At 38.4% G+C, this 23,927-nt stretch overlaps 2 protein-coding genes across 9 annotated transcripts in view; both read left to right on the top strand.

Annotated features, from left to right (window-relative positions):
• The window catches only part of ndst2a (N-deacetylase/N-sulfotransferase (heparan glucosaminyl) 2a), a 123,387-nt gene extending 111,116 nt beyond the window's left edge, over positions 1–12,271 (top strand). For all 8 annotated transcript variants that reach the window (XM_048204675.1, XM_048204681.1, XM_048204676.1 and 5 more), the window contains 12 exons: positions 654–741; positions 2,397–2,551; positions 3,706–3,891; positions 6,708–6,836; positions 7,144–7,326; positions 7,567–7,663; positions 8,118–8,241; positions 8,555–8,729; positions 9,024–9,194; positions 9,841–9,950; positions 10,049–10,151; positions 11,282–12,271. In XM_048204675.1, coding sequence (XP_048060632.1) covers positions 654–741; positions 2,397–2,551; positions 3,706–3,891; positions 6,708–6,836; positions 7,144–7,326; positions 7,567–7,663; positions 8,118–8,241; positions 8,555–8,729; positions 9,024–9,194; positions 9,841–9,950; positions 10,049–10,151; positions 11,282–11,407 — 1,647 coding nt within the window. In that variant the 3' untranslated portion in view covers positions 11,408–12,271. The remainder of the gene's footprint in view (positions 1–653; positions 742–2,396; positions 2,552–3,705; positions 3,892–6,707; positions 6,837–7,143; positions 7,327–7,566; positions 7,664–8,117; positions 8,242–8,554; positions 8,730–9,023; positions 9,195–9,840; positions 9,951–10,048; positions 10,152–11,281) is intronic.
• A 1,507-nt stretch (positions 12,272–13,778) lies between these two features.
• Positions 13,779–19,342, top strand: si:dkey-174i8.1 (arylsulfatase I). Its single transcript, XM_048204685.1, has 3 exons — positions 13,779–16,084; positions 16,482–16,814; positions 16,898–19,342. The coding sequence occupies exons 1-3, from the start codon at positions 15,825–15,827 to the stop codon at positions 17,991–17,993; spliced, it is 1,689 nt and encodes a 562-aa protein (XP_048060642.1). The 5' UTR covers positions 13,779–15,824; the 3' UTR covers positions 17,994–19,342.
• The last annotated feature ends 4,585 nt before the right edge of the window (positions 19,343–23,927 follow it).

Raw genomic sequence — 23,927 nt, forward strand, 5'->3', positions numbered from 1 at the left:
CAGCAGCTCATCTTGATTTGTGATACTGCTGCAACTATCGGCTCAGCTTTGTGTTAGATTTGTGTGGAAAGTGACACTATCTCTCCCCGCCGTCTGATTTGTGCTGGAACAGCGCTGTAATTCGCTTATACCCCCGTATCACTCAGGGTTTGAAGGGCCTGATGGCAGGATCATTTTGTATTTCAAGCCTCACAGCGCCGTCATTAGCTAGATGTGCGCAGTGATGCTAAGTTATGAAATGTGTTCATTTCACAAGGATGAGTTTAGATTGATGTTAAGGCTGCAGCTTCATTCGGCACGTCTGACCTGCCCGTGGGTAGAAGAGATTTGAATGCAAATGTATATTTCACATCCCACTCAGTCTGTCGATCTGGCCGACGGCCTAAAAGTTTGTCTTTTCTTCATAGGACTGAATTGGCACCACACTGCCATCTGTTGGTGACTTAAGCTCATACATTTGTTAATGTGAATGCCTAAGGTAGTGGAGAGATTTGTTTAACAACACTGTTGATGTTTTTGCCTTCAAGCACAGCTCAGAGTAAAGTCAAATGTTGCTGTTGTTGTTCTTGGCAAATTGCTAATCTTATTCCACAGATTTTGGGCAGGACTTTGATAGCATGTTATTAAAGTAATAATTCTTCTTCAATTTCAAGGCTTTGCTCAACACACAGAATAAACTACGAACGCTAGTTCCCAACTTCACCTTCAATCTTGGCTTCTCTGGGAAGTTCTACCATGCAGGTACTTATTTTTCCTCTTCTTTTGTTGAGTCATTCATGCTCACCAAGGCTGCCTTTATTAGGGGTGTAATGGTTCGCAGTAAAAAAACGAACTGTACCGTTCTCCACATACGGTTCATCTCATATCTGACGACGCATACGCGTTTATAATATGCACACAGTCTGCTCTGGTCCAGAGATAGGATAGCACAGAGACGATCATATCCGCAAGTCTGCACAGACCACAATGTATCGAACCCATTTGAATTCTGCGCAGAATGCTATATTTTAAAGACATATGGAGGAGATTAGAAGGAGAAACGTTTAGAGATTAGAAGGAAACTGAGGTTTTGCTGAGCTCAACGGCTCTTTCCAAGGCACTTCAGTAGGCCTTTAAGCCTTGCAAATCTAAACATTTGAGCACAAGATGTCAAAGAGAATTTGCGAGCGCTGTGAGAAGATTTGTGCACTGATCCTAAATGCACGCGAAAGCGCGTGTATAACGCACAAATATTGAGTCTTGCGCTTGAACGGACAAATTCACACAAAATTGTCAAAATGCCTATTTTGTCGAGTATCCTTGCAGACATAGTAGGTAATGTCTGTAAGTGAACTTAGACTCTCTCTCGAATTTTTTTGTTGTTGTTGTTGGTTTTTGTTTTTTGTTTTTTTACAGTCTATGGTTCAGTATCTGTGTAATGGATTATGTCTTAAAGTGACAGTAGCCTAATATTCCTGCTGTCTATGTGTATTTTTGATGTTAATCAAACAACAAAAGACAAGGAAATCACTGTGCTCTTGACTGAATAGCTTTTGTAATTTAATAATGATTAATCTTTTTTATTTTATACAGTGAAGATTATATGCAATGTAGATTTACATTTATTTAGCTACTTTATTCAATTTCTGTACCTGAAAGCTACTGTTTGATACCTGAAAAACCTGAAAAGCACAGTTTATTTTATTTGAATCTTTGCTCTACTGTATATATTTGTACTGTTGCTTGTAGTTTGGTTATTTGATCTTATTTTCTTTTTTTATTTGACAATAGTCCTTTTCCCCCCGAAACATAGCACATACCGAACCATACTGAAACCGTGAAACTAAAACTGAGATAAAACCGAACCGTGAGTACTTTGAACCATTGCACCCCTATTTGATAAGAAATACAGTAAAAAACTTTAAAATAGTTTTTATATTCTAATATATTTTAAATATATTTTATATAAAGCTGAATTTTCAACAACCATTACTCCAGTCTTCAGTGTCACATGATCCTTCAGAAATCATTCTAACATTCTGATTTGCTGCTCAAGAGACATTTCTTATTATTATCATTGTTAAAAACATTTGTGCTGCTTAATATTTTTTTGTGGAAACCTTGAAAAATCTAAATCTGTATAATCTGACTTAATTGTTCAAACTGAGAGTGAATAACAAAAGAAATATATATATATATATATATATATATATATATATATATATATATATATATATATATATATATATTTAAATTGGATTTTAAACAACTTACAAAGTATTTAACTTTTTTCCTGTTCAGACAACAAAAAACAAAATGGATCTGAGCAAAAAATTAACAAAAAGATGTTTAAGCCATTTTAAGACCCAAATGTCTTTACTATTAAACTTCAACAGAATGTATATGTGTGTTTGCAGGTACAGAGGAGGAGGATGAAGGTGATGACATGCTGTTACAGCACCGGCATGAGTTCTGGTGGTTTCCACACATGTGGAGCCACATGCAACCTCACCTCTTTCACAATGTCAGCGTGTTGGCGGAGCAAATGAGACTCAACATGCAGTTTGCACAGGTTAGTTGGTGAAATTATGCATCTTAAAACTGAATTATTGATTTATATGCCACTAATGGTGCCAAACAGAATTTCAAACATAATGTTACCAAAAAAGTTTCCCAGATACATTTCTGTTTGGAGATGATCCAGTCCTTAATAGTACTCCATTGTTTGAGCGTTTTAAGTGTTTACACTCTTCAGCCAACCTACAAAATTCTATTTTTGTAGTTTTCTTTAAATATTAAGCTTAGTTAGGCAAAATCTTTTTAACATAGAAAAATGTGACACAAAATTTGTGTCTTTTTTTTCCTCGTGTTGTTGCGACAGGGGAGCAAGCTTTTTTCCTTCATCATTGTGTTACTATTTACAGCCATTATTGCTGCTGTCGCAGAAGTGCGAGTATCGATTCTCTGCCCACCTGCTTTATCTCATGTTGGTATTTCATTATATATTTGTATTAGCACTTTTTCATTGGATCGGTGGGATTCTCTTTGACCTTGACTCGATGTGCATCCGCCGAGGAGATTGTGAATTTGGCCTGTTGAAACGAGCCCACCCTGGTGTAATGATGGTCATTGGAGTGGGATATGGACCGCAGGCAGACAGACAGAGAGAGGGAGCGCGCCGTGAATACTAACCAGCCCTTTCCTCCTCTCGCTAATCCCTCTGTCACATCCTGTCTTTAGAGCAGACATTGACATATGCCTTCTCCTGCTCTCTGCTCAATGGAGAAGACACAGCTCCTTCATCAAGGTTTAATGAGCCTGCAAAGGGACGTTCTTAGCCGGGGCTTGTGGATCTCACAGTTTGTGCTCACACACACAAGTGAGGAGGAACACATACATAGAAAGATGGCACTTTGGACTTGAAGTAAAGCTCTCTGCTCATCTGAGGATATGTTTGTCTACCACCCTCCTGTGGTGTTGGAAATAACCACGCCTCTTGACACACTGCCTCTGCTGAGAAACATAATCAAAAGCTTCTCGCTCGCACACGCCCTGATGACATGTCTTGTTAACGGTGTCTCTAATGCGTCTCATATTGACTTTTCTCTTCTGTTCTACTCCCATTTGCCCTATAAGTCTTGGCGGTGCAATTGCGAGTGAAGTTCAACTGGTGAGTGGATTTGTGATTGATCACTATACGCGTTTGTTTGTCTCTTCCCGTTACAGGAGCATGGTATTCCCACAGACATGGGGTACGCTGTGGCTCCTCATCATTCAGGGGTGTATCCCGTACACAGCCAGCTGTACGAGGCCTGGAAGAGTGTATGGGGGATCACAGTGACCAGCACAGAAGAATATCCACACCTGAGACCGGCACGCCATCGCAGGGGCTTCATACATCATGACATAAAGGTAAAAAGATGCTGCTTCACTGTTAGGCTCAATGATCTGATACAAAAACCAAGTAAATCATCTTTTGCATGTATCCGGTATTCATTCACAACATCCAGCATTCATTCACAACATTGTTTACATTTACATCTTGTTCTTTTAATATTAAATTCCTTTTTATAAAATAAAAACAAGGGCTGTCAGATGATTAAAGCTGCTGTACGTAACTTTTTTTGGTTAAAAGTTATCCAAAATCAATTATTGAGCATGTACATAACCAGCCAGTGTTCAAAAATATCTCCTTACCTTAGTCCGATTCACAAGGGTAAACTTGTGAAAAGAACGAGTCCCAGTTAACTAGGCTATAACGCATGTGAGACAGATCATTTATAGCCTTTTCTCACAGCAGCTGCAATAATTAAATGTATCATTTTGATGGCAGATTGTATGGTATGACAAATTAACGTTAGAGATTAGACTGTACAGAAATTTAAATCTACAGGTAACACTAATACACACTAAACACACATAGTCACGCAATGCTAATGTTGTTAACATTTAACAATTTTGAGAACAAAGTATAACAATAATAATTTGCATGCTTTGACATGATATGAGCTAAGCGATCGTTAGATTTAATCAACATTTAACAGCGCGATTTATTGTAATGCTTTTTTTCCTCAGTTGGTCAGAACAAAAGTGGCAGACATGTTACTGAAAATTCTTACTTTGGTCATACTTCAAGATTACAATCTGTGATTCCGAAGTACAGTATCCAGATCAGTGCGGTGACTGACAGCAAACATTAGATTCATCCTTGCTGAGGAGCCGTGCCGAGGCACAACCCACGTAAAGATGATAATTCCATAAATAACTGCAATTGCAGATTTCAAACAGGGATGGCGACAAAGAGGCAAAACTCACGGACTGCAGCAGTTCCTTTTAAAAATAAAAAAACAAATGTCTGTTTGAATAGACAGCATTGCTCATGAATTTGCATTTTCTTTCAGCCAAACGCATATTTGTTTTGCTCCTTGTGTGAATAGATCATACACTATCGTTCAAAATTTTGGGGCCAGTAAAATTTTTCTGTTTTTGTCATTATGAAAATAAGGGTGTTTTCACACCTATGGATCGCTTGTTTTGTTCCGAAACAGGGACTAAATTTGTTACAATGTTGCTTTTTTTTCTTGGTTCGGTTCGCTTTCACATAGCAACATTTCAAAGCGTACCAAAATGCCTTAGGCAAGTCACATGCGAGTAAAACTGTCCTCTTATTGGTCAGAATTTTCTCTGCGTCAGCCATCAAAATAATGATTGACAAGTTTGCTCCATGAGTTTATTGTGGCTTTATTTGTAACTGTCGAGACACACGCAAACACTTTATAAATGTAGCCGTCTTTCCCGCTTTTAAATTATACTACATATATTAATGCTGCGGCAAATTCAAACGCGCTCTCTCTCTTTCTCTCTCGGTTCGTCTCTGGTTTCCCAGCGCTGTCTAGTAGTAGGCGAACTGTTGTCAGTGTGTCGAGAGAGACCATATACATTTTATAATGAAGCAGAGCGGGGAAAGGCTTTGTCGGGACAGCATTCTCGCACGGAGAAGTGCAAATACACAACAGAGGCCTCGTTGGTTTTCAGCTATGGTAAATAATGTGCTCACTCACAGAATCAGACACTACCGCTTTTTATATCAAATTTCCCGTTATGAATTATGACATCATTTGGTTCGTTGGTCCGTTAACTGGGTCGGATTGCTTTCACATCTCAAGCGAACCGCTCCAGAGTTCGTTTGAAAGCGTACCGAGACCACCTCTTCAAGCAGGTCTCGGTACGCTTGTTTGGTCCGCTTTTGGTGCGCACCCGAGTGCGATTGCTGCTTTCACACCTGCCCAAACGAACCGCACCAAAGGGGGAAACGAACTCTGGTACGATTCAACCGAACTAAATGAGGCAGGTGTGAAAGCACCCTAAGAGACTTCTCAACATAAGAACATAAGACATATCAACATAAAAAGTCTCTTATGCTCACCAAGAATGCATTTATTTAAAGAAAAATGCAGTAAAAACAGCAATATAGTGAAATAATATAACAATGTAAATAGCTGTTTTCTATTTTAATATATTTTAAAATGTAATTAATTCATGTGATGGCAAAGCTGATTTTTTTTTAAATTATTTTATTTTTCATTACTCCAGTCTTCAGTGTCACAGTCTTTCTGAAATTATTCTAATATGCTGATTGGTGCTAAAGCAATATTTCTTCTTATTATGAATGTTGAAAACAGTTGTGCTGTTTTAATATTTTTGTAGAAACAACTTTTTCATGATTCTTTGATGAATAGAAAGTTTTCTATCTAATAAATCTTTTTTAATGTTATAAATGTCTTTACTGTCACTTTTGATCAATTTAATGCATCCTTGCAGAATAAAAATATTAATTCCTTTAAAACAGACTTTTGAACAGTAGTGTGTCTGCGATTCATTTTTCATGTTGATTTTGGTGTCAAATGGCCTACATATATATTGATAAAACACCAGCAGAATGATTTTTTTTTTTTTGTAAATCTTACATCAGTTGCATGCAACAATTTATCCAATAATGATTCTATAAACAATTTAGAGATTCATTCTGCTTGTGTTTTATGAATTAGACCCAGTGTTTTCAAATCCAAGAAACAATAATGCAGTTATTAAATTGCGCCCACCATCATCAGATGAAATGACTAACAGCTGTTTCATTTGTCTCGGCCATTCTTAGAGTGTGCCTATACAGTTGCTGAAGCAGAATTGAGGGCTGTCTGTTCAGGTCTCTAACCTTCTTCTGTCTGCAGGTGTTGCCCAGGCAGACATGTGGCCTGTTTACTCACACCATCTTCTATAATGAGTACCCTGGAGGCTCTCGCGAGCTGGACAAGAGCATACGTGGAGGAGAACTCTTCCTTACTGTCCTCCTAAACCCTGTGAGTTGTATTTGTGCTGTTTTCCCCTCTATGTTTGTGTGTGTGTGTGTTTAGTGAATGGTAGCGAGTATATTTTTCTTTGTGTGTTTGTTTATGTGTCCTAAAGCCTTAAGTGGTGACAGAGTCCTGCCCTTGCACTCTGTGCTTTTGTTTGTGTTTGGCCCTATCGCCTGAAGTGTTTGCTAGTGCAGCAGCTGAAAACATAAACTAGATTATGATCTTTTATTATGAAAGTAGTAGATGTTTCCACAGCTTTCCTTGAAAAGAAACAAATTAACTCAAATGTAAATGTTTTTTACACCCTCAGATCAGCATCTTTATGACTCACCTGTCTAACTACGGAAATGATCGGCTCGGTCTCTACACCTTTGAGTCTCTTGTGAAGTTTGTACAGTGCTGGACCAACCTACAGCTCCAGACTCTACCTCCTATGGAACTAGCCGAGAAATACTTCCAGATCTTTCCAGAGGAGATGGACCCCCTATGGCAGGTAATAGAGGATCAAAGTTGATCCCTCTTTTCCTGACAAATGTTAACTATCATATAATAAAGGCAAAATGTCAGTTTTATGTATAAAAATGTGGCTTATACATAAATAGGGGTGTCACGATTCTGAACTCACAATATGATATTATTGCGATACTCCAAGAAATATGGTAAAAGGTTGACAAAAAATGTATGTAATGTGTGGGAATGTTTTTTTTTTTTTTTTTTTTTTTAATCCATTCAGAACCCCTGTCATGACAAGAGACATAAAGACATCTGGTCCAAAGAGAAGACCTGTGATAGGCTGCCCAAATTTCTGGTTATTGGCCCACAGAAAACAGGTAAGTCTTGGTGTTTCCAGACTCAAATTTAACATTTTGCTTGGGTTAACTGAATTAAAAAATGGTCCAAAATTAGGGCTGGGCGATATATCGCATGCGATTTTCATGCGCATTTCGTCAGTAAAGCCGGTTCCCTGATTACCGCTAAATCGCCATCACCTGCATTTAATAGACAGAGCCGTAGTTCACTGACAAGATACGCAATATTGCGTTCATTATCGCAGATGAATCGCCTTCGATAATGAACGCGATATTGCGTATCTTGTCAGTGAACTACGGCTCTGTCTATTAAATGCCGCTCCATTTGAAAGCAGGTGATGGCGATTTAGCGGTAATCAGGGAACCGGCTTTACTGACGAAATGCGCGTGACAATTGCATGCGATATATCGCCCAGCCCTATCCAAAATACAACCTAGATATTGCATCTGAGATATTGACTTTTTTTGACAACAGGTACCACAGCTTTGCACTCCTTTCTGACCCTTCACCCTGCCATCACCAGCAACTTCCCCAGCCCAGTCACCTTTGAGGAGATCCAGTTCTTTAATGGGCCGAATTACCACAATGGCATTGACTGGTAATATACACAATACAACGTTTTCACTCGCAGCCAGTGTAGCAGACACAAACCATTAGTCATAATAAGCTTGTATCACCCCTCCACTTTATTATTTCAGTAATACTGTCTGGGTTTCATATTGAATTCTTAATAGATCCATTACTTACAGGACAAGCCCTCTGTTAAAAAATTAATTTTAATAGTGAGACATCATTTACAGTGTCCTGTAATGAAAGACTTATCCCAGTCTGGGTTTATTTGGAATAAAAGCATTGTGATTGTATCCTCGTGTAGCATATTTATATTTACTGAGTGTCTTAACATTTTGCAGGTACATGGACTTCTTTCCCTTCCCCTCGAATGTCAGCACAGACTTCATGTTTGAAAAAAGTGCCAACTACTTTGACACAGAGGTGGCTCCAAAGAGGGCTGCTGCCTTACTGCCCAGAGCCAAGGTCATAGCAGTGCTTATCAACCCAGCTGACAGAGCCTACTCTTGGTATCAGGTACTCCACAGCTTTCTCTCATTCTCCAGATTTTAATGGAGTGGCACTCATAAAATATCCCCATAACCTGAAACTTATCGCTGAACTACATCTTGAAATATCATGTATTTGTGTCACTTTCTGCCTGTCAGGCATTTTATGCATTAAAAGGGCAGCTTGTATATAGGCAGCAGGAAGTAGACGTCTGAAGTGTCATAGACAGATATAATTTATCTTAACCATGAATCTGCCTCCACCCTTCTCTTTCACCACAGAAATTATGACATAAATTGTGTTTGTTTTATGTCTTGTCAGCATCAGCGAGCACACCAGGACCCTGTTGCAATAAACCACACTTTCCACGAGGTTGTAACAGCAGGTCCCTCTGCATCTAAAGGGCTGTTGACCCTTCAGAACCGCAGCCTTCAGCCTGGGACTTACGCCACACATCTAGAGCACTGGCTTATGCACTACCAGGCCAGACAGGTAGTGCAGTTATCCGTGTATGATTGTCAAGTCCTATCCTGTTGAATGTTTGATGTTTAACAACTCTCGGGGCAAACACATTTAAATCCTGTAGCGTTAAAAATTTGGTTCTTATTTCTTTCCAAATTTTCCTCTAAGCTTTGCATTTCAAAGGAAATAAGAACAAATGACCTTCTGAAAAGATTAATTACTTTTTCTGTGTATTTATTCATGTTTTCAATGAGCTTTTATTTTTATATAGTCAGTTTTCATTCCAATTTTAGTTTTTTTTTTTTTTTTTTTTTTTTTTATGTGCTTTTGTCATTTTTATTTGTCTTATTTATATTTAGCTTTGCATTTATTTCGGTTTTAATTCTAATAATTTTAGTACTGCCAAGCCAACATTTTCACCTAATATTTACATTTTATTTTATTTCAGCTTTATGTAAATTAACAATTTTAATAGTTTTAGTTTTAGTTAACAACAACAACACTCTTTACTTTGTCAGTAGTGTATTGCATTTATCACCTACAATTTTTCTCAAAATATGTCAACATCAGTAACATTTGCCAAAATGTTACAGACAAAACAATAGCGTTAACAATAGCAAAATTCTATTTGTTTGTATTTTAAATGCTTTATTTATTTGACGCTCCTCCATGTTAGCTCCATATTGTAGACGGCACCCTGCTCCGATCTAACCCAGCCCTAGTGATGGACGGCATCCAGCGGTTCCTGGGGATCACACCCACATTCAACTACACCCAGGCCCTTGTGTGAGTCCCGCTGTTTACACATTACCTCACTCTGATAATGAACACTTATATATGCCTGTGAATAATCTTCTTCTTATATAAAACTGTGTGTTTTGCAGCTTTGATGAAGGTAAAGGATTCTGGTGTCAGAGGTTGGAAGGTGGGCGTCCTAAGTGTCTGGGGAAGAGTAAAGGCAGAAAATATCCTGAAATGGCCCCTGAGGTAGATGACAGTCTCATCTCTTCTCTCCTCCCTCATATAACGTTCTCTCTTTCTCAAAATGCCAGTGGCAAGGACAGGCTGTTATAGACGTGTGACTCACCGACAGCGAGAAGTGATTGGCTCGACCTCACACTAACACGGATGGTCATGTGTCATATATCGCTGGATATGTTTTAACTTGTAAAAAAACAACAAGCATGTTTGGTTCAATTTAGTCTTAATGTTTACAATTTCAACAGTTTTCAGAAAACAATTGAACTGATGACTTTGTCTGGTTTGTAGACCAACGGTTTTCAGAAAAATAGCTCAGTGGAATACAAAAACAATATAGCCTCTTGGTCATTCTAGGCTGTTTGTCATGTTTTTGTTTATTGCTTAATGAAGCAAAAAGAATATGGAAAAAAAACAATAAATATACACAAAAACACATCTGTTAAAATTATCAGCTGATTCCGCTATGTGAATCTGTAGCCGCTTTTCTACCGTCGAGCCAAACCGTTCTTGCTGCTTAACCATTCCATTCCGTACCAATCCGGCCCCACTGGTACAGATATGATTTCATTTTCCACTGTGAGGCTACGGTAACGCAAGAGTTTACAGACGGTATGAGATGTATATAGTGACCATGTTATGGAGGATGATCAGATACTTCTTTTAATTTTATTATTCATGTTCATGTCGATCAAAAAATTATTATTAATAATATAATAATAATAATAATAATAATAATATACTACTACTACTTTTTCCACTTACCATACAAGTTAACAAATATATATATATATATATATATATATATATATATATATATATATATATATATATATATATAATTTAATTATAATTAAGTTTACTAATGTTTTTATTTAATTTTATTTAATTTGTGGACCACTACTTCAAATCATTTCTGGGAAGTTTTTGTTATAAAACAAAAACTGTAGCAGGTAAATAAGTGCTCATTTAAGTAAAGGTACTCTAGGACATTCTATATTGGACGTTCTATTTATTCCGAGATTATCGATTTATTGTTCCAGCCCTATTAGTCATGGCTACAAGCTGTTATTAGTTAGGACATGCAACAGTTATACATTGCAGGCTTCCTGAAACATCTCTGTTTGTGTCTTTCCCAGACACGTGCCTTTCTGACGGAGTACTACCGGGAACATAACCTGGAATTATTGCGGCTGCTGAATCGGCTGGGCCAGGCATTACCTACATGGCTCAGAGAAGAGCTCCAGAGCACCAGCTGGAGCTGAGAGGATGTCTCCTGCACCTCCAGTATCAGAACGCTTAAAAAAAACAGTATCCGCTCACTACAGAGGTACCAAAACCACTTGGTTCAAAAACTATAGTAGCAGATGAAATGACTGACGGCTTTGAGTGGACTGCAAACTTCTGCCTCTCCCTGCTGTCATGGTGCTCCCATGCCCTGTTTGACATGTTGAAGATGAGGGAATGCTGGGAAATGTTGTCCCTTGTCTTGTCTTAATGACAGACTGCCTATCAGGATCAGAACTCACAACCAGTGTGGACAAGCATGAATTTACTGGCGACTTAAGCGTGTTAATACACACTTGTACTCGTACAAAAACACACATGGTCTAGCCTTGCTCATCTCGCCTGAGGAATGATTGTAAAACATTGTACATTTAAAAGCGTTGTATATTTTGGGTCCGGGTGGGTGGGATTATAACTGAATAGACATCAGTTGAGCCTGACAGCGTTTGTGTACAGCCAGAGCTCTGTTTGAATAGGACAGTCAGATCCGCAGCCCTTCTCTTCTCCACACACACAAACGCACAAAGCTGGATCAGAAACCAAACGGTAAGTAAGTATATGCAATCGAGGGAGCATCTTTACAATGACTCGTCTCCCACTAGAATCCAGTGGAAAGCTTTTATTTCAAGTGTCTTATCAGGTGTTTCCCCGTATTTATCCTAATCATGCACTTTCCTCTACACTACGCACACTGACGTGGAAGTTAATGTAGATGCTGTGGCAGATGTGTTGTATGTCAGGAGCTGTGAAAGCGAGAGAGGAGAAGGGCTGTGCTGTACTGTTTAGTCTGTGCTATACAAGGAGAAGCTGCTGTCTTGTCTATTTTTTTTTTTTTTTTTTTTTTTTTTTTTTTTTTTTGTAAAAAATGTATTTTAAAAACTCCCAACGCTGTATTATCTCTAATAAACCCTTAGAGAGGTTGGATATGTTTGTGTGACTCATTTGATCTGAAATTGAACCTTTTTTGGGGGGATAAAAGAATGTTATGGGCTAAAAAGTAGTGGTGGAAATCTTTTGGCACCTCATTCGATCGAATTCATGGAGTCACAATCCTGATTCCTGATTACTGAATTTTATTTTATTTTATTATATATACCTTTTCAAAAGTTTGGGGTCAGTAAGGTTTTTCAAGAAGTCTCTTATTCTCACCAAGGCTACATTTGTTTGATCAAAGATACAGTAAAAACAGCAATATTGTGAAATATTATTACAGTTTAAAATTTTCTGTTTTAATTTCACGTCCTTTATTCTTGTGAAGACAAAGCTGAATTTTCAGCATCATTACTCCAGTCTTCAGTGTCACATGATCCTTCAGAAATCATTCTAATATGCTGTTTTGGTATTCAAAAACATTTCTTATTATTATCAATGTTGAAAACAGTTGTGCTGATTAATATTTTTTGTGAAAACCATAATATAAATTTCAAGAGAACAGCATTTATATTTAAATGCATGTTCCTAAAATGCCATCAGTTTTAGAGATTTTGGGTCTTTCTTCATTCAAGTAGAAGAGCTGTACTGTCCTGCCTAGAAAATAGCTACCTGTGGGTGTTGCTACCAAATCAACTTTTAAAGGGCACACACAGTTCTGTCTAGGGAAGCACTTTTTTAATATTTTTATATTAAATGCCCAAAAGCACAAGAAGAAAAAATGTGTGTAACAGCCATATTGTGTCTAATAGTGAATACATAAATATTTTTAAGTAGCTCAGTCTCCATCGCAGTGACTTCAAGCAAACCACATTTCCCTCACCACAGATCACACTGCTGCATAATGAGCTTCCTGTGGAAGATTTGCTAAGAGAAAACATATGTCTGTAAAAAGATACATAAATGTGAAAGAGTTTCTCTTTCAAAATGCAGTCTTCTTACAAGTTTCTCTAAATATGCCAACACCATGCATAAGAGCCTGATGTGCACCTGTCTTTAGTCAGTTTTGTAAATAAATGCATAAATAACTGCATTCAGTTTCATTTTCCTTTTGGTAGCTCAAGTAACATTGTAATTGTTGTGCCTTTTTGCTCCACACGGTGGCGCTACAGACTTGAGTAGTTTGGTTGTGGCTTAATGCTCTTCTCATCTCACATAATGCACGCATACACACACTGCACCTCTAGAACATTTCCACTCATCCTTTGATTAAAGTTTGTTTCTTCTGCTGAACACAAAAAATATTTTGAAGAATATGGATAACAAAACAGGCTTAGGGCCCCATTGACTTCCATAGTATGAGGGGAAACAACTATGGAAGTCAATGGAAGTCCGTCAACTGCAGTTACCAACATTCTTCAAAATATTTTCTTTTTGTGTGTGTGTGTGTGTGTGTGTTCAGCAACTGTACAACTTGAGGGTGAGTAAATGATGACAGTTTTTTTTTTTTTTTTTTAGTTTTTTGTAAACTATCCCTTTAATAACACGTGCTTTATGTGCTCACTGGGTGTTTGGCCACAAAAGGGTTTTACACCTCTTTTGAATTTGTGTGTGTATTCATGTATATTTAGTTTTGGTAGTGTTAAAGAGCCACTTGTTAGAAAGGCTTAGATGTCACTGTCCAAAAATGTTAATTATTATTTTATATATAATATATATAGAAAAGAGATAGAAAAGAAACTTGTCATCATTTACTAATTTCGTTCCAAACCTATATCTTTCTTTTGACTGTTGAGGAAAATTTGTGTAACTGCTTTTGTCTGTTCATGTCTTTCAAATCTTCATTGTATGGGCAAAAAAAAAAAAAATGTTTTTCTTCAAAATACCTTTAAGGCTTGTTTACGTCATTAAATGTCTGTACTACTCGACACCTGTTTAGTCTCTCATAGTAAAATGGCCACACTCAGGTTTCATTTTAGTGTCAATCATTTTAGTAATATGTTGGGTTGCCACAATGTCCAAGGTAAAATCTGGGTCCTGAAGCAAAACCAGTTGCACTAAAGCCTTGACAGACCAGGCTGCTCATTTTGAATGTTTTTTTTCCCCCTCTTTCCCTCTGGCTGCCTCCTCCATTTTCTCTCCCTGCACTGAAATGGCTGTGATATTTCCCACTTGGGTGAGATTGTCGTCTGTTTTGGCCTAATGTAGGAAATTGACTCATTTTGTGGCATTGATTTCCTCTCTGCTACAGAGAGGATATCGCTGGCAGAGTAAACCTGAGTGCGGTCGATAGCCCTTCAGAGGGTGGGATATGTGTGCCACACCTCTCCTCTCATAGAAGAAAGAGCGCTTGTGTGTCATTGTTTGTTTCCTCCTTTTTAATTCTCAACCTTCGTCTGTAAAACTACAGCAGTAATCTACTGTCATGGCCTATAGTTGTTCCTGGTGTAGGTGTTGTGTTTGCAAACGTCAGCAAAAGAAATAGTCATACAGGTTTGGACTAACATGAGGAGGAGTAAATGATGACAGAGTTTTCATTTTTGGGTGATTTTGATGTGCATCTAATAATCATTACAAGTAAAAGCTTTATTGAGCTTTATTCAACAGATCAGTGCTTGTCCTTTCCATGCATACTTCCACAGTAATCATCAGTTAGCCTGTATACAGGAAAGTCAACTTCCACAGCATCTGTCCTGGGAACTTATTATCAGGTAAAATGCTTTTTTTTTTGTGGTTCTGAGGTAAAGTATCAGTGAAACAATCTGTGAGATTTGTCTCATCAGCACTGCTTCACTTGCACTAATGCTTGTTTTGTCAGTACCATCCACAGTTAATGTCCTGTAGTACATGTTAATAGTTGGGTGTAATTCACTTACTGACCAGGTGGTGTCAACAATGTATTTCCTTGTTTTGTTTTTTTTTGTTGTTGTTGTTGTTGTTTTGTTGTTTTTATTTATATTTTCATCATATTCCTTTTTTTTTTTTTGTAATAATTCCCCTCATCAAGAAACATTCACATGCACCATCACACAGTGTATAAAGTATAAAAAGTAATGCTAAAAGTATATAAACTCTGTGCTATAAACTGAAAATATCTCAATTTATGATGGAATCCTTTTTTAAATGATGTATAACGCATATTTGATTACTGTTCTATTATCCTGATCCCGTAGGTGTGTGCTAGAGGAATGTAACATGGTCCTGTTAGAAGACAGCAGTGTTTACTCTAGGACAATTCAGCTCAGCTCACAAAGTTTCTCAGACATACAGTATACCATCCTAGCATAACAAATCGAGAAGACCTACAGAACGGATTTTATTAAGCAATTGTTTCAAACAAAATTAAAAGAGCAAAATCTACTTTAGTGGGGAAAGAAGGACCTTCATGCGCCATGATGGATAATAACAGCAAGCTTTCTCTGTTAATCCAACTTGGTTCAAGTTGAAAGTCAACATTTAGAACATTTAGAGTCACCAAAGGGCTAGTCAACGAACAAGCAACCTAGTGGATTGGTGTCCAAAATTATGGATGTGTTGGTGCTTGGCTTCTGCTTGGCGCTAGGACTGCTACACACTATGGAGGGAAAGGTTCTCAGACCAGGCAGAGTTCCCCCACATATTGTTTTCGTAATGGTGGATGACCAAGGCTTCAATGACATCGGGTACCATGGCTCAGAGATCCACACGCCCGTGTTGGACCAGCTAGCTGGCGAAGGGGTGAAACTGGAAAACTACTATGTTCAGCCCATCTGTTCCCCCTCACGAAGCCAACTTATGACTGGACGGTAAGAGACCTACTATTGTTGTTCTAATGCCACTATTGTATCATACCATTAATCATAATATTATTACTATTAGTATTATCCTGTCCTGTTTAATTTAATATTATTAGGAATATTCAATATTAGTTGCTGTTCTGTTTTGGTTAAACTCAGTGAATTTATTGGTAATAGACAAGTGTTCCTCAAATCTAGCCCTGGAGGGTCACTCTAATGCAGAGTTCAGCTCCAACCCTAATCAAAGACACTTGAGCAAGTTAATCAAGGTCCTCAGAGTTACTAGAAAATTACAAATAGGTGACTTTGATCATGGTTTTAGCTAAACTCTGCTGGGCAAATTTGAGGCACTCTTGTATAGACAGTGTTCCTCCATCACAATCACCACCACCATCTATTGCTTCAGGTATCAGATTCACACTGGGCTTCAACACTCGATCATCCGTGCACGGCAGCCTCTCTGCCTGCCCCCCGACATACCAACGCTCCCTGAGAGGCTCCGGCAGGCTGGCTACAGCACCCACATGGTAGGGAAATGGCACCTGGGTTTCTGCCGGCCCGAGTGTCTGCCAACGAGCCGTGGATTTCAAAGCTTCCTTGGATCACTGACGGGCAGCGGAGACCATTTTAACTTCCAAAGCTGTGACGGTACAGAGGCCTGTGGGTTCGATCTGCATGATGGAGACCGGCCAGCCTGGGAGCTGAGTGGAAATTACTCAACAAGGCTTTACACAGAGAGGTGAGAAACTGCAACCATTTGTGAACCAAATACTTTGCTGCAATGAGTCATGCAAGCTTTTGTCATCATTTGGACTCTTGCAGAGTGAAAGAAATCCTGAGACATCATGACCAGAGGAAGCCCCTGTTTCTATATGTGGCCCTCCAAGCTGTGCACACACCGTTACAAGCTCCTGGGCATCTTCTCAGACGCTACCAGACCCTTGGCAACAGACCTCGGCGCCACTATGCCGCAATGGTGAGCGGCGTAGACGAGTCAGTAGGGGAGATTGTCAGTGAGCTGCGGGGGCGAGGCTACTACAACAACTCTGTGCTCATCTACTCTTCAGACAACGGGGGCCAACCTCTCTCAGGGGGTTGTAATTGGCCCCTGCGTGGCGGCAAAGGATCCTACTGGGAAGGTGGAGTTCGAGCAGTTGGCTTTGTACACAGCCCACTTTTGAAAAGGAAGGGGGTGGTGAGTCAGGCTCTGATTCATATCTCCGATTGGTACCCGACCTTGCTGTCTCTTGCAGGATACAGAGAGTCTGATTCCAGCCACCTGGACGGCCAAGATGTTTGGGGAGCTATAAGTAGTGGCCTTCCCTGTCCACGAACTGAAATCCTCTTCAACATTGATCCAGTGTCACGCAGGCATGGAGAAGTTGACCCGAGACTCTTAACTCTAAATGGTTTTGGGATCTGGGATACAGGAGTGCGTGCAGCCATTCGAGCTGGTGACTGGAAACTTCTGACAGGAAATGTAGGCGATGGAGACTGGTTCCCTCCACAGACGATGCCAGGAGGTCCGCATCAGTGGCAGGGCATGGAAAAGAGACGAGACCAGCGGGGGAAGTCTGTCTGGCTTTTCAACGTTACTGCTGATCCCTACGAGAGGGCAGATTTGGCAGAGGCACGTCCTGAGGTGGTCAAGGTGCTCTTGACCCGGCTTGCCGAGTACAACCGGACAGCTGTGTCTCCACGCAATCCACCAGACGACCCGATGGCGGACCCGCAACTTCATGGAGGGGTGTGGACTCCTTGGCTAGGTCAGGAAGAGGCAGGAGATGAAGGGGATGATGAGGAACCAGACAGCATAAACAGAAAGGCCAGATCCAAGAGTACCTGCAAAGTCTGCAAACTCAGGGCCTTGTTCAAAAAGGTTGGAACCCGTATGCAAAGGGCTGCTTTGTACTTGTAGAGGTAGTTGTGGACAAGATCCACTAAGCTGGCAGTCCATTTCACTCATCTTTGAAAGACAATTCATGGCACACTGGCAGTGTAAATATGTGCAGCGATGTTAACATCAGGAACTCTTGATGTCTTGCCTGCATCGTAAACTAGGATTTTTACACAGTAGTTCAACAGGTGTGAGTATATTAGACAGAAGATCCCATCTGTATGATGCAATGGATTTTACTGTAAAGTTCAGATCACCTACTGTTAATGGGATCCAGACAAGAGCAGAATGAATTTGATTACATGTGACTCCATAAGCACTTAATGTAGATCTTTATCCGATGATCCAGTTATTTGGCTACAGAAAATTATGCAAGTAGTGGCATTGATTTAATAGGGAATACTAAAGCACTTATATTGTTCTTCGCTTGGTCGTGGACCAGTGTTCTCTTATCCACCCCCTGGTTCACTTTCTCTCATCTATCTGTTCTTTCTCTGACATGCCTCTGCCTTGCACTCCTCCTCACGCCTCTCTCATTCTCCTACCTTTTGCTTTTATGCTTGTGCTCTATCCAAATCCGCTCTGACATAGCCCACCACAACCAGAATAACACACGATTCTTCATTGTTTCTGCACTTTCTCCTCCACCTGTTTCTCATCCTTTTGCATTCCTTCTTAGTTAGAGTAGATCAGGTCAGTGCAGATGTAGAAGCAAGAATATAAGAGCAAGGAAAAGAATGATACAGTAGTTTCTTTTATGTAAAATGAGGGATATTTGAGGAGGAGGATGATCACTCTTGGGTATGAAGACTGTGCCTTTATCCAAGACATTCTTGGCCTATTCATCTCCCAGTTTCAAGAGACTTAACACAATTCACAAGAAGTGATGAAATGTGCTCTGTATTCAATGTAATGCATATTTTGAAAATAACTTTTCAATTTTACCTCCTATGTAACAGCTTTTAATCTGATGTAGTTGTGTGTATTTCTGATCATGTTGTCTGTCAGCGATCCTAGAAAACAATCCATCCATCTGATTTGTTCAAAATAACATAGTCCTCCTATAAAGATGGCAAAGTAACCTCTATCAACCTGCAAAGAAGTGACTTGCATTAAACACAATTCATATGAAATAATTAAACAAGGAGAATGTTTCCTTAAGTCTACAGTAGGAAACGCTTCATTGTCAGAAGATAAGGAATCTAGAGCAGGGTAAAAGTCAATACACAGTTAAAAGTAACGTTAGTACATAGTTAAGATAATGCAAAACATTTGTTTACTTTAAGAGCTGCACGGCAAGAAGTACTGTGTATCTTTTGTTTCTGGAGGCCGTTGTTGTTAAAGATTCATTAAACCATGATTCAAACTGACTGATCTGCTCCTACTTTCCTTGGAATTGTTATTGCTGAATAATGCCGAGTTCTTTTAAATGCTAAAGGGATGGTTCAGTATTTATTTACTCACCCTCATGACGATCTAAACCTGTATGACTTTCTTCTGTGGGCCATAAAAAAGAAGATATTTTGAGAAATGTATTTTTCCCTCCATAGAATAGCAGTCAATGGGCACCAAAACTGTTCGGCTACCAACATTCTTCAAAATATCTATTTTGTGTTCAGCAGCAGAACGTAATACAATTTTTAATAAATTTCCTCAGACTTTTCGATTGGATACACAAAGTCTAGTGTGGCCGCACCTTTACAATCTATGATGTAAATCTGTTGTATACTTATCTTAGGTCATAGTCCAGAGAGCATTTTTATTTCCTGTTTCTATATGCCCATTCTAAAGAAGTGAAGAAAATTCAGGAATGTACCTGGATGAATTATTATATCATTAACTATTATTCCTTCATAAGCAGATGTAAGTGTTGTAATTTCACCAATGCAACAAAAACACTTTCTCCTCCTGTTTATCTCTGACAACAACTCAAAACAGCTTCAGCCCACTTTGGAAAGACTTCAACTGTGGTAAGAATGCACAATGGGCAATCCAACTAACTCCCTCACAGTGTATGAGTCATACTGAACACATGCTGAGTTTGGCATCTCTTAAAGGTGCTAGGAGTGATTTGTTTTTTGAAATACCACACATAAAATGTCCTTACTACCTGACAGATACAGGTGCTCGGACTAAAAAAAAAATGACTAGGGCTCCAAAAATTAAATATTTAGGGGTCAAAATATGTCATCACTTCATCACTCATGCTATATGCTGTAATGAAGGGATGTTGTAGTTATATAACATAATGTTTTTAGGCTGTATTTAGATCTGATGCCATGCCATCACTCTGAAGATCATAAGAAGATTGTATGCATTTGTTCCACATAAATGTCAGTTTGTTATAATTCAAACTAGAAGAAATATTATGAATATATGATATGAAGACTTCAGATGCAAAAGCCTCTAAGTGCCATCTGAAATTCTTATAAAATTAGCATTTTTTTTTTATCAAGCTTGTATGTTTATGTTCAGTTATTTCACTAATGGCAATGAAAAGGACCTATTAATTGCCATTAAAGTGAAATTACTGAAACTAAACATACAAGCTTGATAAAAATGCATTTTAGAAGAAAATTTCAGACAGGCTTTTACATGGGAAGTTTTCATATATGAAAGTCATATGTTACATTATGGTTCCAATATGCCACTCCCAAACAAAGCGCTCCTCAGTTCATTCAATCCTACAACTGAGCCTCACTATTCTGGAAAATAACTTAATTTTTGTCACTGTTGTTTTTTACAATAACATTGTAAATACTACAAAACTCTTTAAAATTGTATCTTAAATTGCATGAACAATCATTCAGGAAGGCTGATTCAAGTCCCACACATTCAAAGTAAATGTTGCTGTAACAATCTTTGATTAATTCCAAATTGGACATAACCAAAACATGATTCTTGTTCAAAGTTGTGAAATCTGTAACTGTTTGATTACTGATTCCAATCACTAATTTGCTTGTGACTGTTTCGTGAATCTGTACTGATTGAATCGTTAAAAAGAATCAGCTCATTTGTTGACAAATCGGGCATCATTCGTTGTGGCATACAATAAGCACAACACAGCAAATAGATGAAACAAACACTGGGACACACTTGTAACTTTTCTTTTACTGTAATCCATTGTGGATGTTCGAGTTTGTCAACATTGGTTTGCTGACATGTCTTTAAAAGGTGGGGTTTGGAGCAAGGGCAGATTGTTGAAGGAATGCGGGTGGCCTAATTTGCAGCCTAGTGTGGCGGAAGTTAGCAAAATGACTGAAATCGCTTACAACATCTTAAATTCATCCTTGTTTAATGGCACAACTAAGAGCAGTAGTGGATAACACATTTGTTTCACAAATCAATAAAGCAACATAATGCTGTGGTGTGGCAACACAATCATTGCTACACAGGGCAACAGGAAACTCATTAAAGGCAAATTATAATTTTTAATATGGCAATTGTGCTAATGTAAAGATGTCAAGTGTAATACAATACATTTGAATTAATCCTCACAAAATGCTCCTGATATTTGTGACGCTTCAGTTGATCTTCAATTACACAGATGAAGTGATAATGCGGTCAGGGCATGACAGTGCTGATACCTCTTTGTTTTTACTGTAGCTCAGTTCTAAATGCAAAATGAACCTACATCAACAAACACTAATAGACAAAACAGCTTGATTATGGCACATTATGTATCTCACAAATAATTCAAACATGATCTGGAAATATGGTCTAAAATGCCAAAAGCACTTCATTTTCCTGAAGAACTGATGCTGTCTGGCAGCAAGCCATCCAGTCTCTGCTGCTGAGCTTTTGCAGAGGACTGAGGATACCAAAATGTGGCTTTTCCCAGCATGCAAGGACACATTCCCATACACAGCAACAGCACTACAGGAACACTGCAATTAATAACCGCCCACCTCTACTCTGCTCTAATTAAGCTTTCATATCAACCTGCCTCTGTGTAATTACAGTCCCTGCACTTCTTATGCATTAATTTCTAATCTGACTGTTTTGCTTCACAAGGTTGACCATGAAAGAAGAGAGAGAGTATTTACGGCCATGAGACAGAGTATTGTTACATTCTTTTACTATGAAGCGATAAAAGTCTACATAATGGACTAATATAGTGGATCAAACCTGAAGCAGTCTTGCATCATATGAGTAAATCAATTAATTTTTTTATTTAAATGTATGATTGTTGTTTTTACCAGTGATTGACATTTGTATTTATTTCACGGCTATTTATTGACAAGATGCTAGTGAGATATGTTCATCTTATTAGGAACTACATCAACAATAGACCAATTTGGTGTTTGCAAACAGCGATGACGTTTTTTATGGGCGGAGCCTACCTGGTTGCAGAAAATGACAGTTGAGCAGTAGCAGTCTATGGAAGCCACGAAATAAAAGAATAAAAAAAAGTTAATTTCGAGTTTATATCTCACAATTCTGACTTTTATTTCTCACAAACCTGAGTTTATATCTCACATTTCTTACAAAGAAAAAAACAGAATTGTGAGATATGCTCGTTATCCTGTAACTCGTTATACTCGTTTTCTGAATTGCAATTTATCCCGCAATTCTGACTTTTTCCCCTCAGAATTGTGAAATAAACTCACAATTGCGAGTTATAATGGCCGAACTGGGAGTCATAAACACGCAAATGCAAGAAAAAAAGTCAGAATTGTGAAATAAAAATTTTATAGACTATGTTTAAAAGTTATCTATGTAAAATGTTATAGGTTTAAATATTATTTCATGCTGTAACTGCTATGTATGTATGTCCTCTGAACTGCATATGTGAATATTGTAATAATATGTAGACTTACTGTTTACATCAAATTCCTGCTTTAATAGTAGACTAATCCTTGCAGGTGTCATCAGTGCAGTCTGTGAAACGTCTCCATTTAGCTTCAAAGGACGTTTTCAACGATGGTTTTCTTTAAAAATGAAGACTATATTTTTTTGCATTCCGATTCCAACATCCAGAGGCACAACAAAACGTTTTTCTCTTATTCTGTGGATTTTGCACATTTTCCTCCAATTGCTACCGCTATTTTTCTGCAACCACTATGCGCGCGCAGCTGCAAGTGACGTAATTGTGACGTCTGCTCTAAAGAGGTCTATACATTTACTTGGTCATTTTGAAATGCAATGACACACATGGTTAGGGTTGGGAACCGGTATGTTTTTTTGAAAAGAACCGGAACCGTGCAAGATTTCTAAGTTTCAGTTCCGAAAACGGTTCTGGTGTGATGGGTGGGCGAAGTGCGGGGAGCGTAGCCTATTCTTTAATAGAGACGTCTCATCCTTATGAATATTATAGCAATGAATGCACTGAAAAACCCTCGCGCTACTCGTATAGGCCTAGGTCAGATATCAGTATAGGCCTACAGAGAGAGAGAGATGCACAAAGCTGCACGATTAATCTTTAAAAAAGATCGCGTTCTCGATTTCATCACCCACATGATCTAATTCCTAAAAGACAACGATTCACCCATGTATATTAAACCTTTGACAAAAATAAAATCTCGACATTCAAATCTGCGTTCGCGCTGCCGTTGATCTGAAGAGAGTTGTCGTGTAGATAGCTTCACAATCTTTTCAAACGCACAGTATCATTATTTCTGTCTGACAAATATTCCAATTATAACAGAAGTATACAAAAGTTTATTATTCGGATAGAAGCGCTGATGTTACCGATCAAAATATAATAAATTAGCCTACCTTCTGAAAGTAACTGGACTTCAAATAACGACTGTATCGATTGCATTGTTACGCCACTAGGTGGCAACAAATATTCTGTGAAAAATGTGTCTATCACTGAATCATTCTTTCAGAAACAATCTATGAATCCAATTTACAAAAAAAAAATATTGTTTCACCTGTCTGGATCTTACATGTGTGTTCAAGCATCTTATCTAATTTGTGGTAACACTTTACAATAAGGTTCATTTATGAACT

The sequence above is a fragment of the Megalobrama amblycephala genome, linkage group LG10 (genome assembly GCF_018812025.1).
Source record: "Megalobrama amblycephala isolate DHTTF-2021 linkage group LG10, ASM1881202v1, whole genome shotgun sequence".
Taxonomy (NCBI): Eukaryota; Metazoa; Chordata; class Actinopteri; order Cypriniformes; family Xenocyprididae; genus Megalobrama; species Megalobrama amblycephala.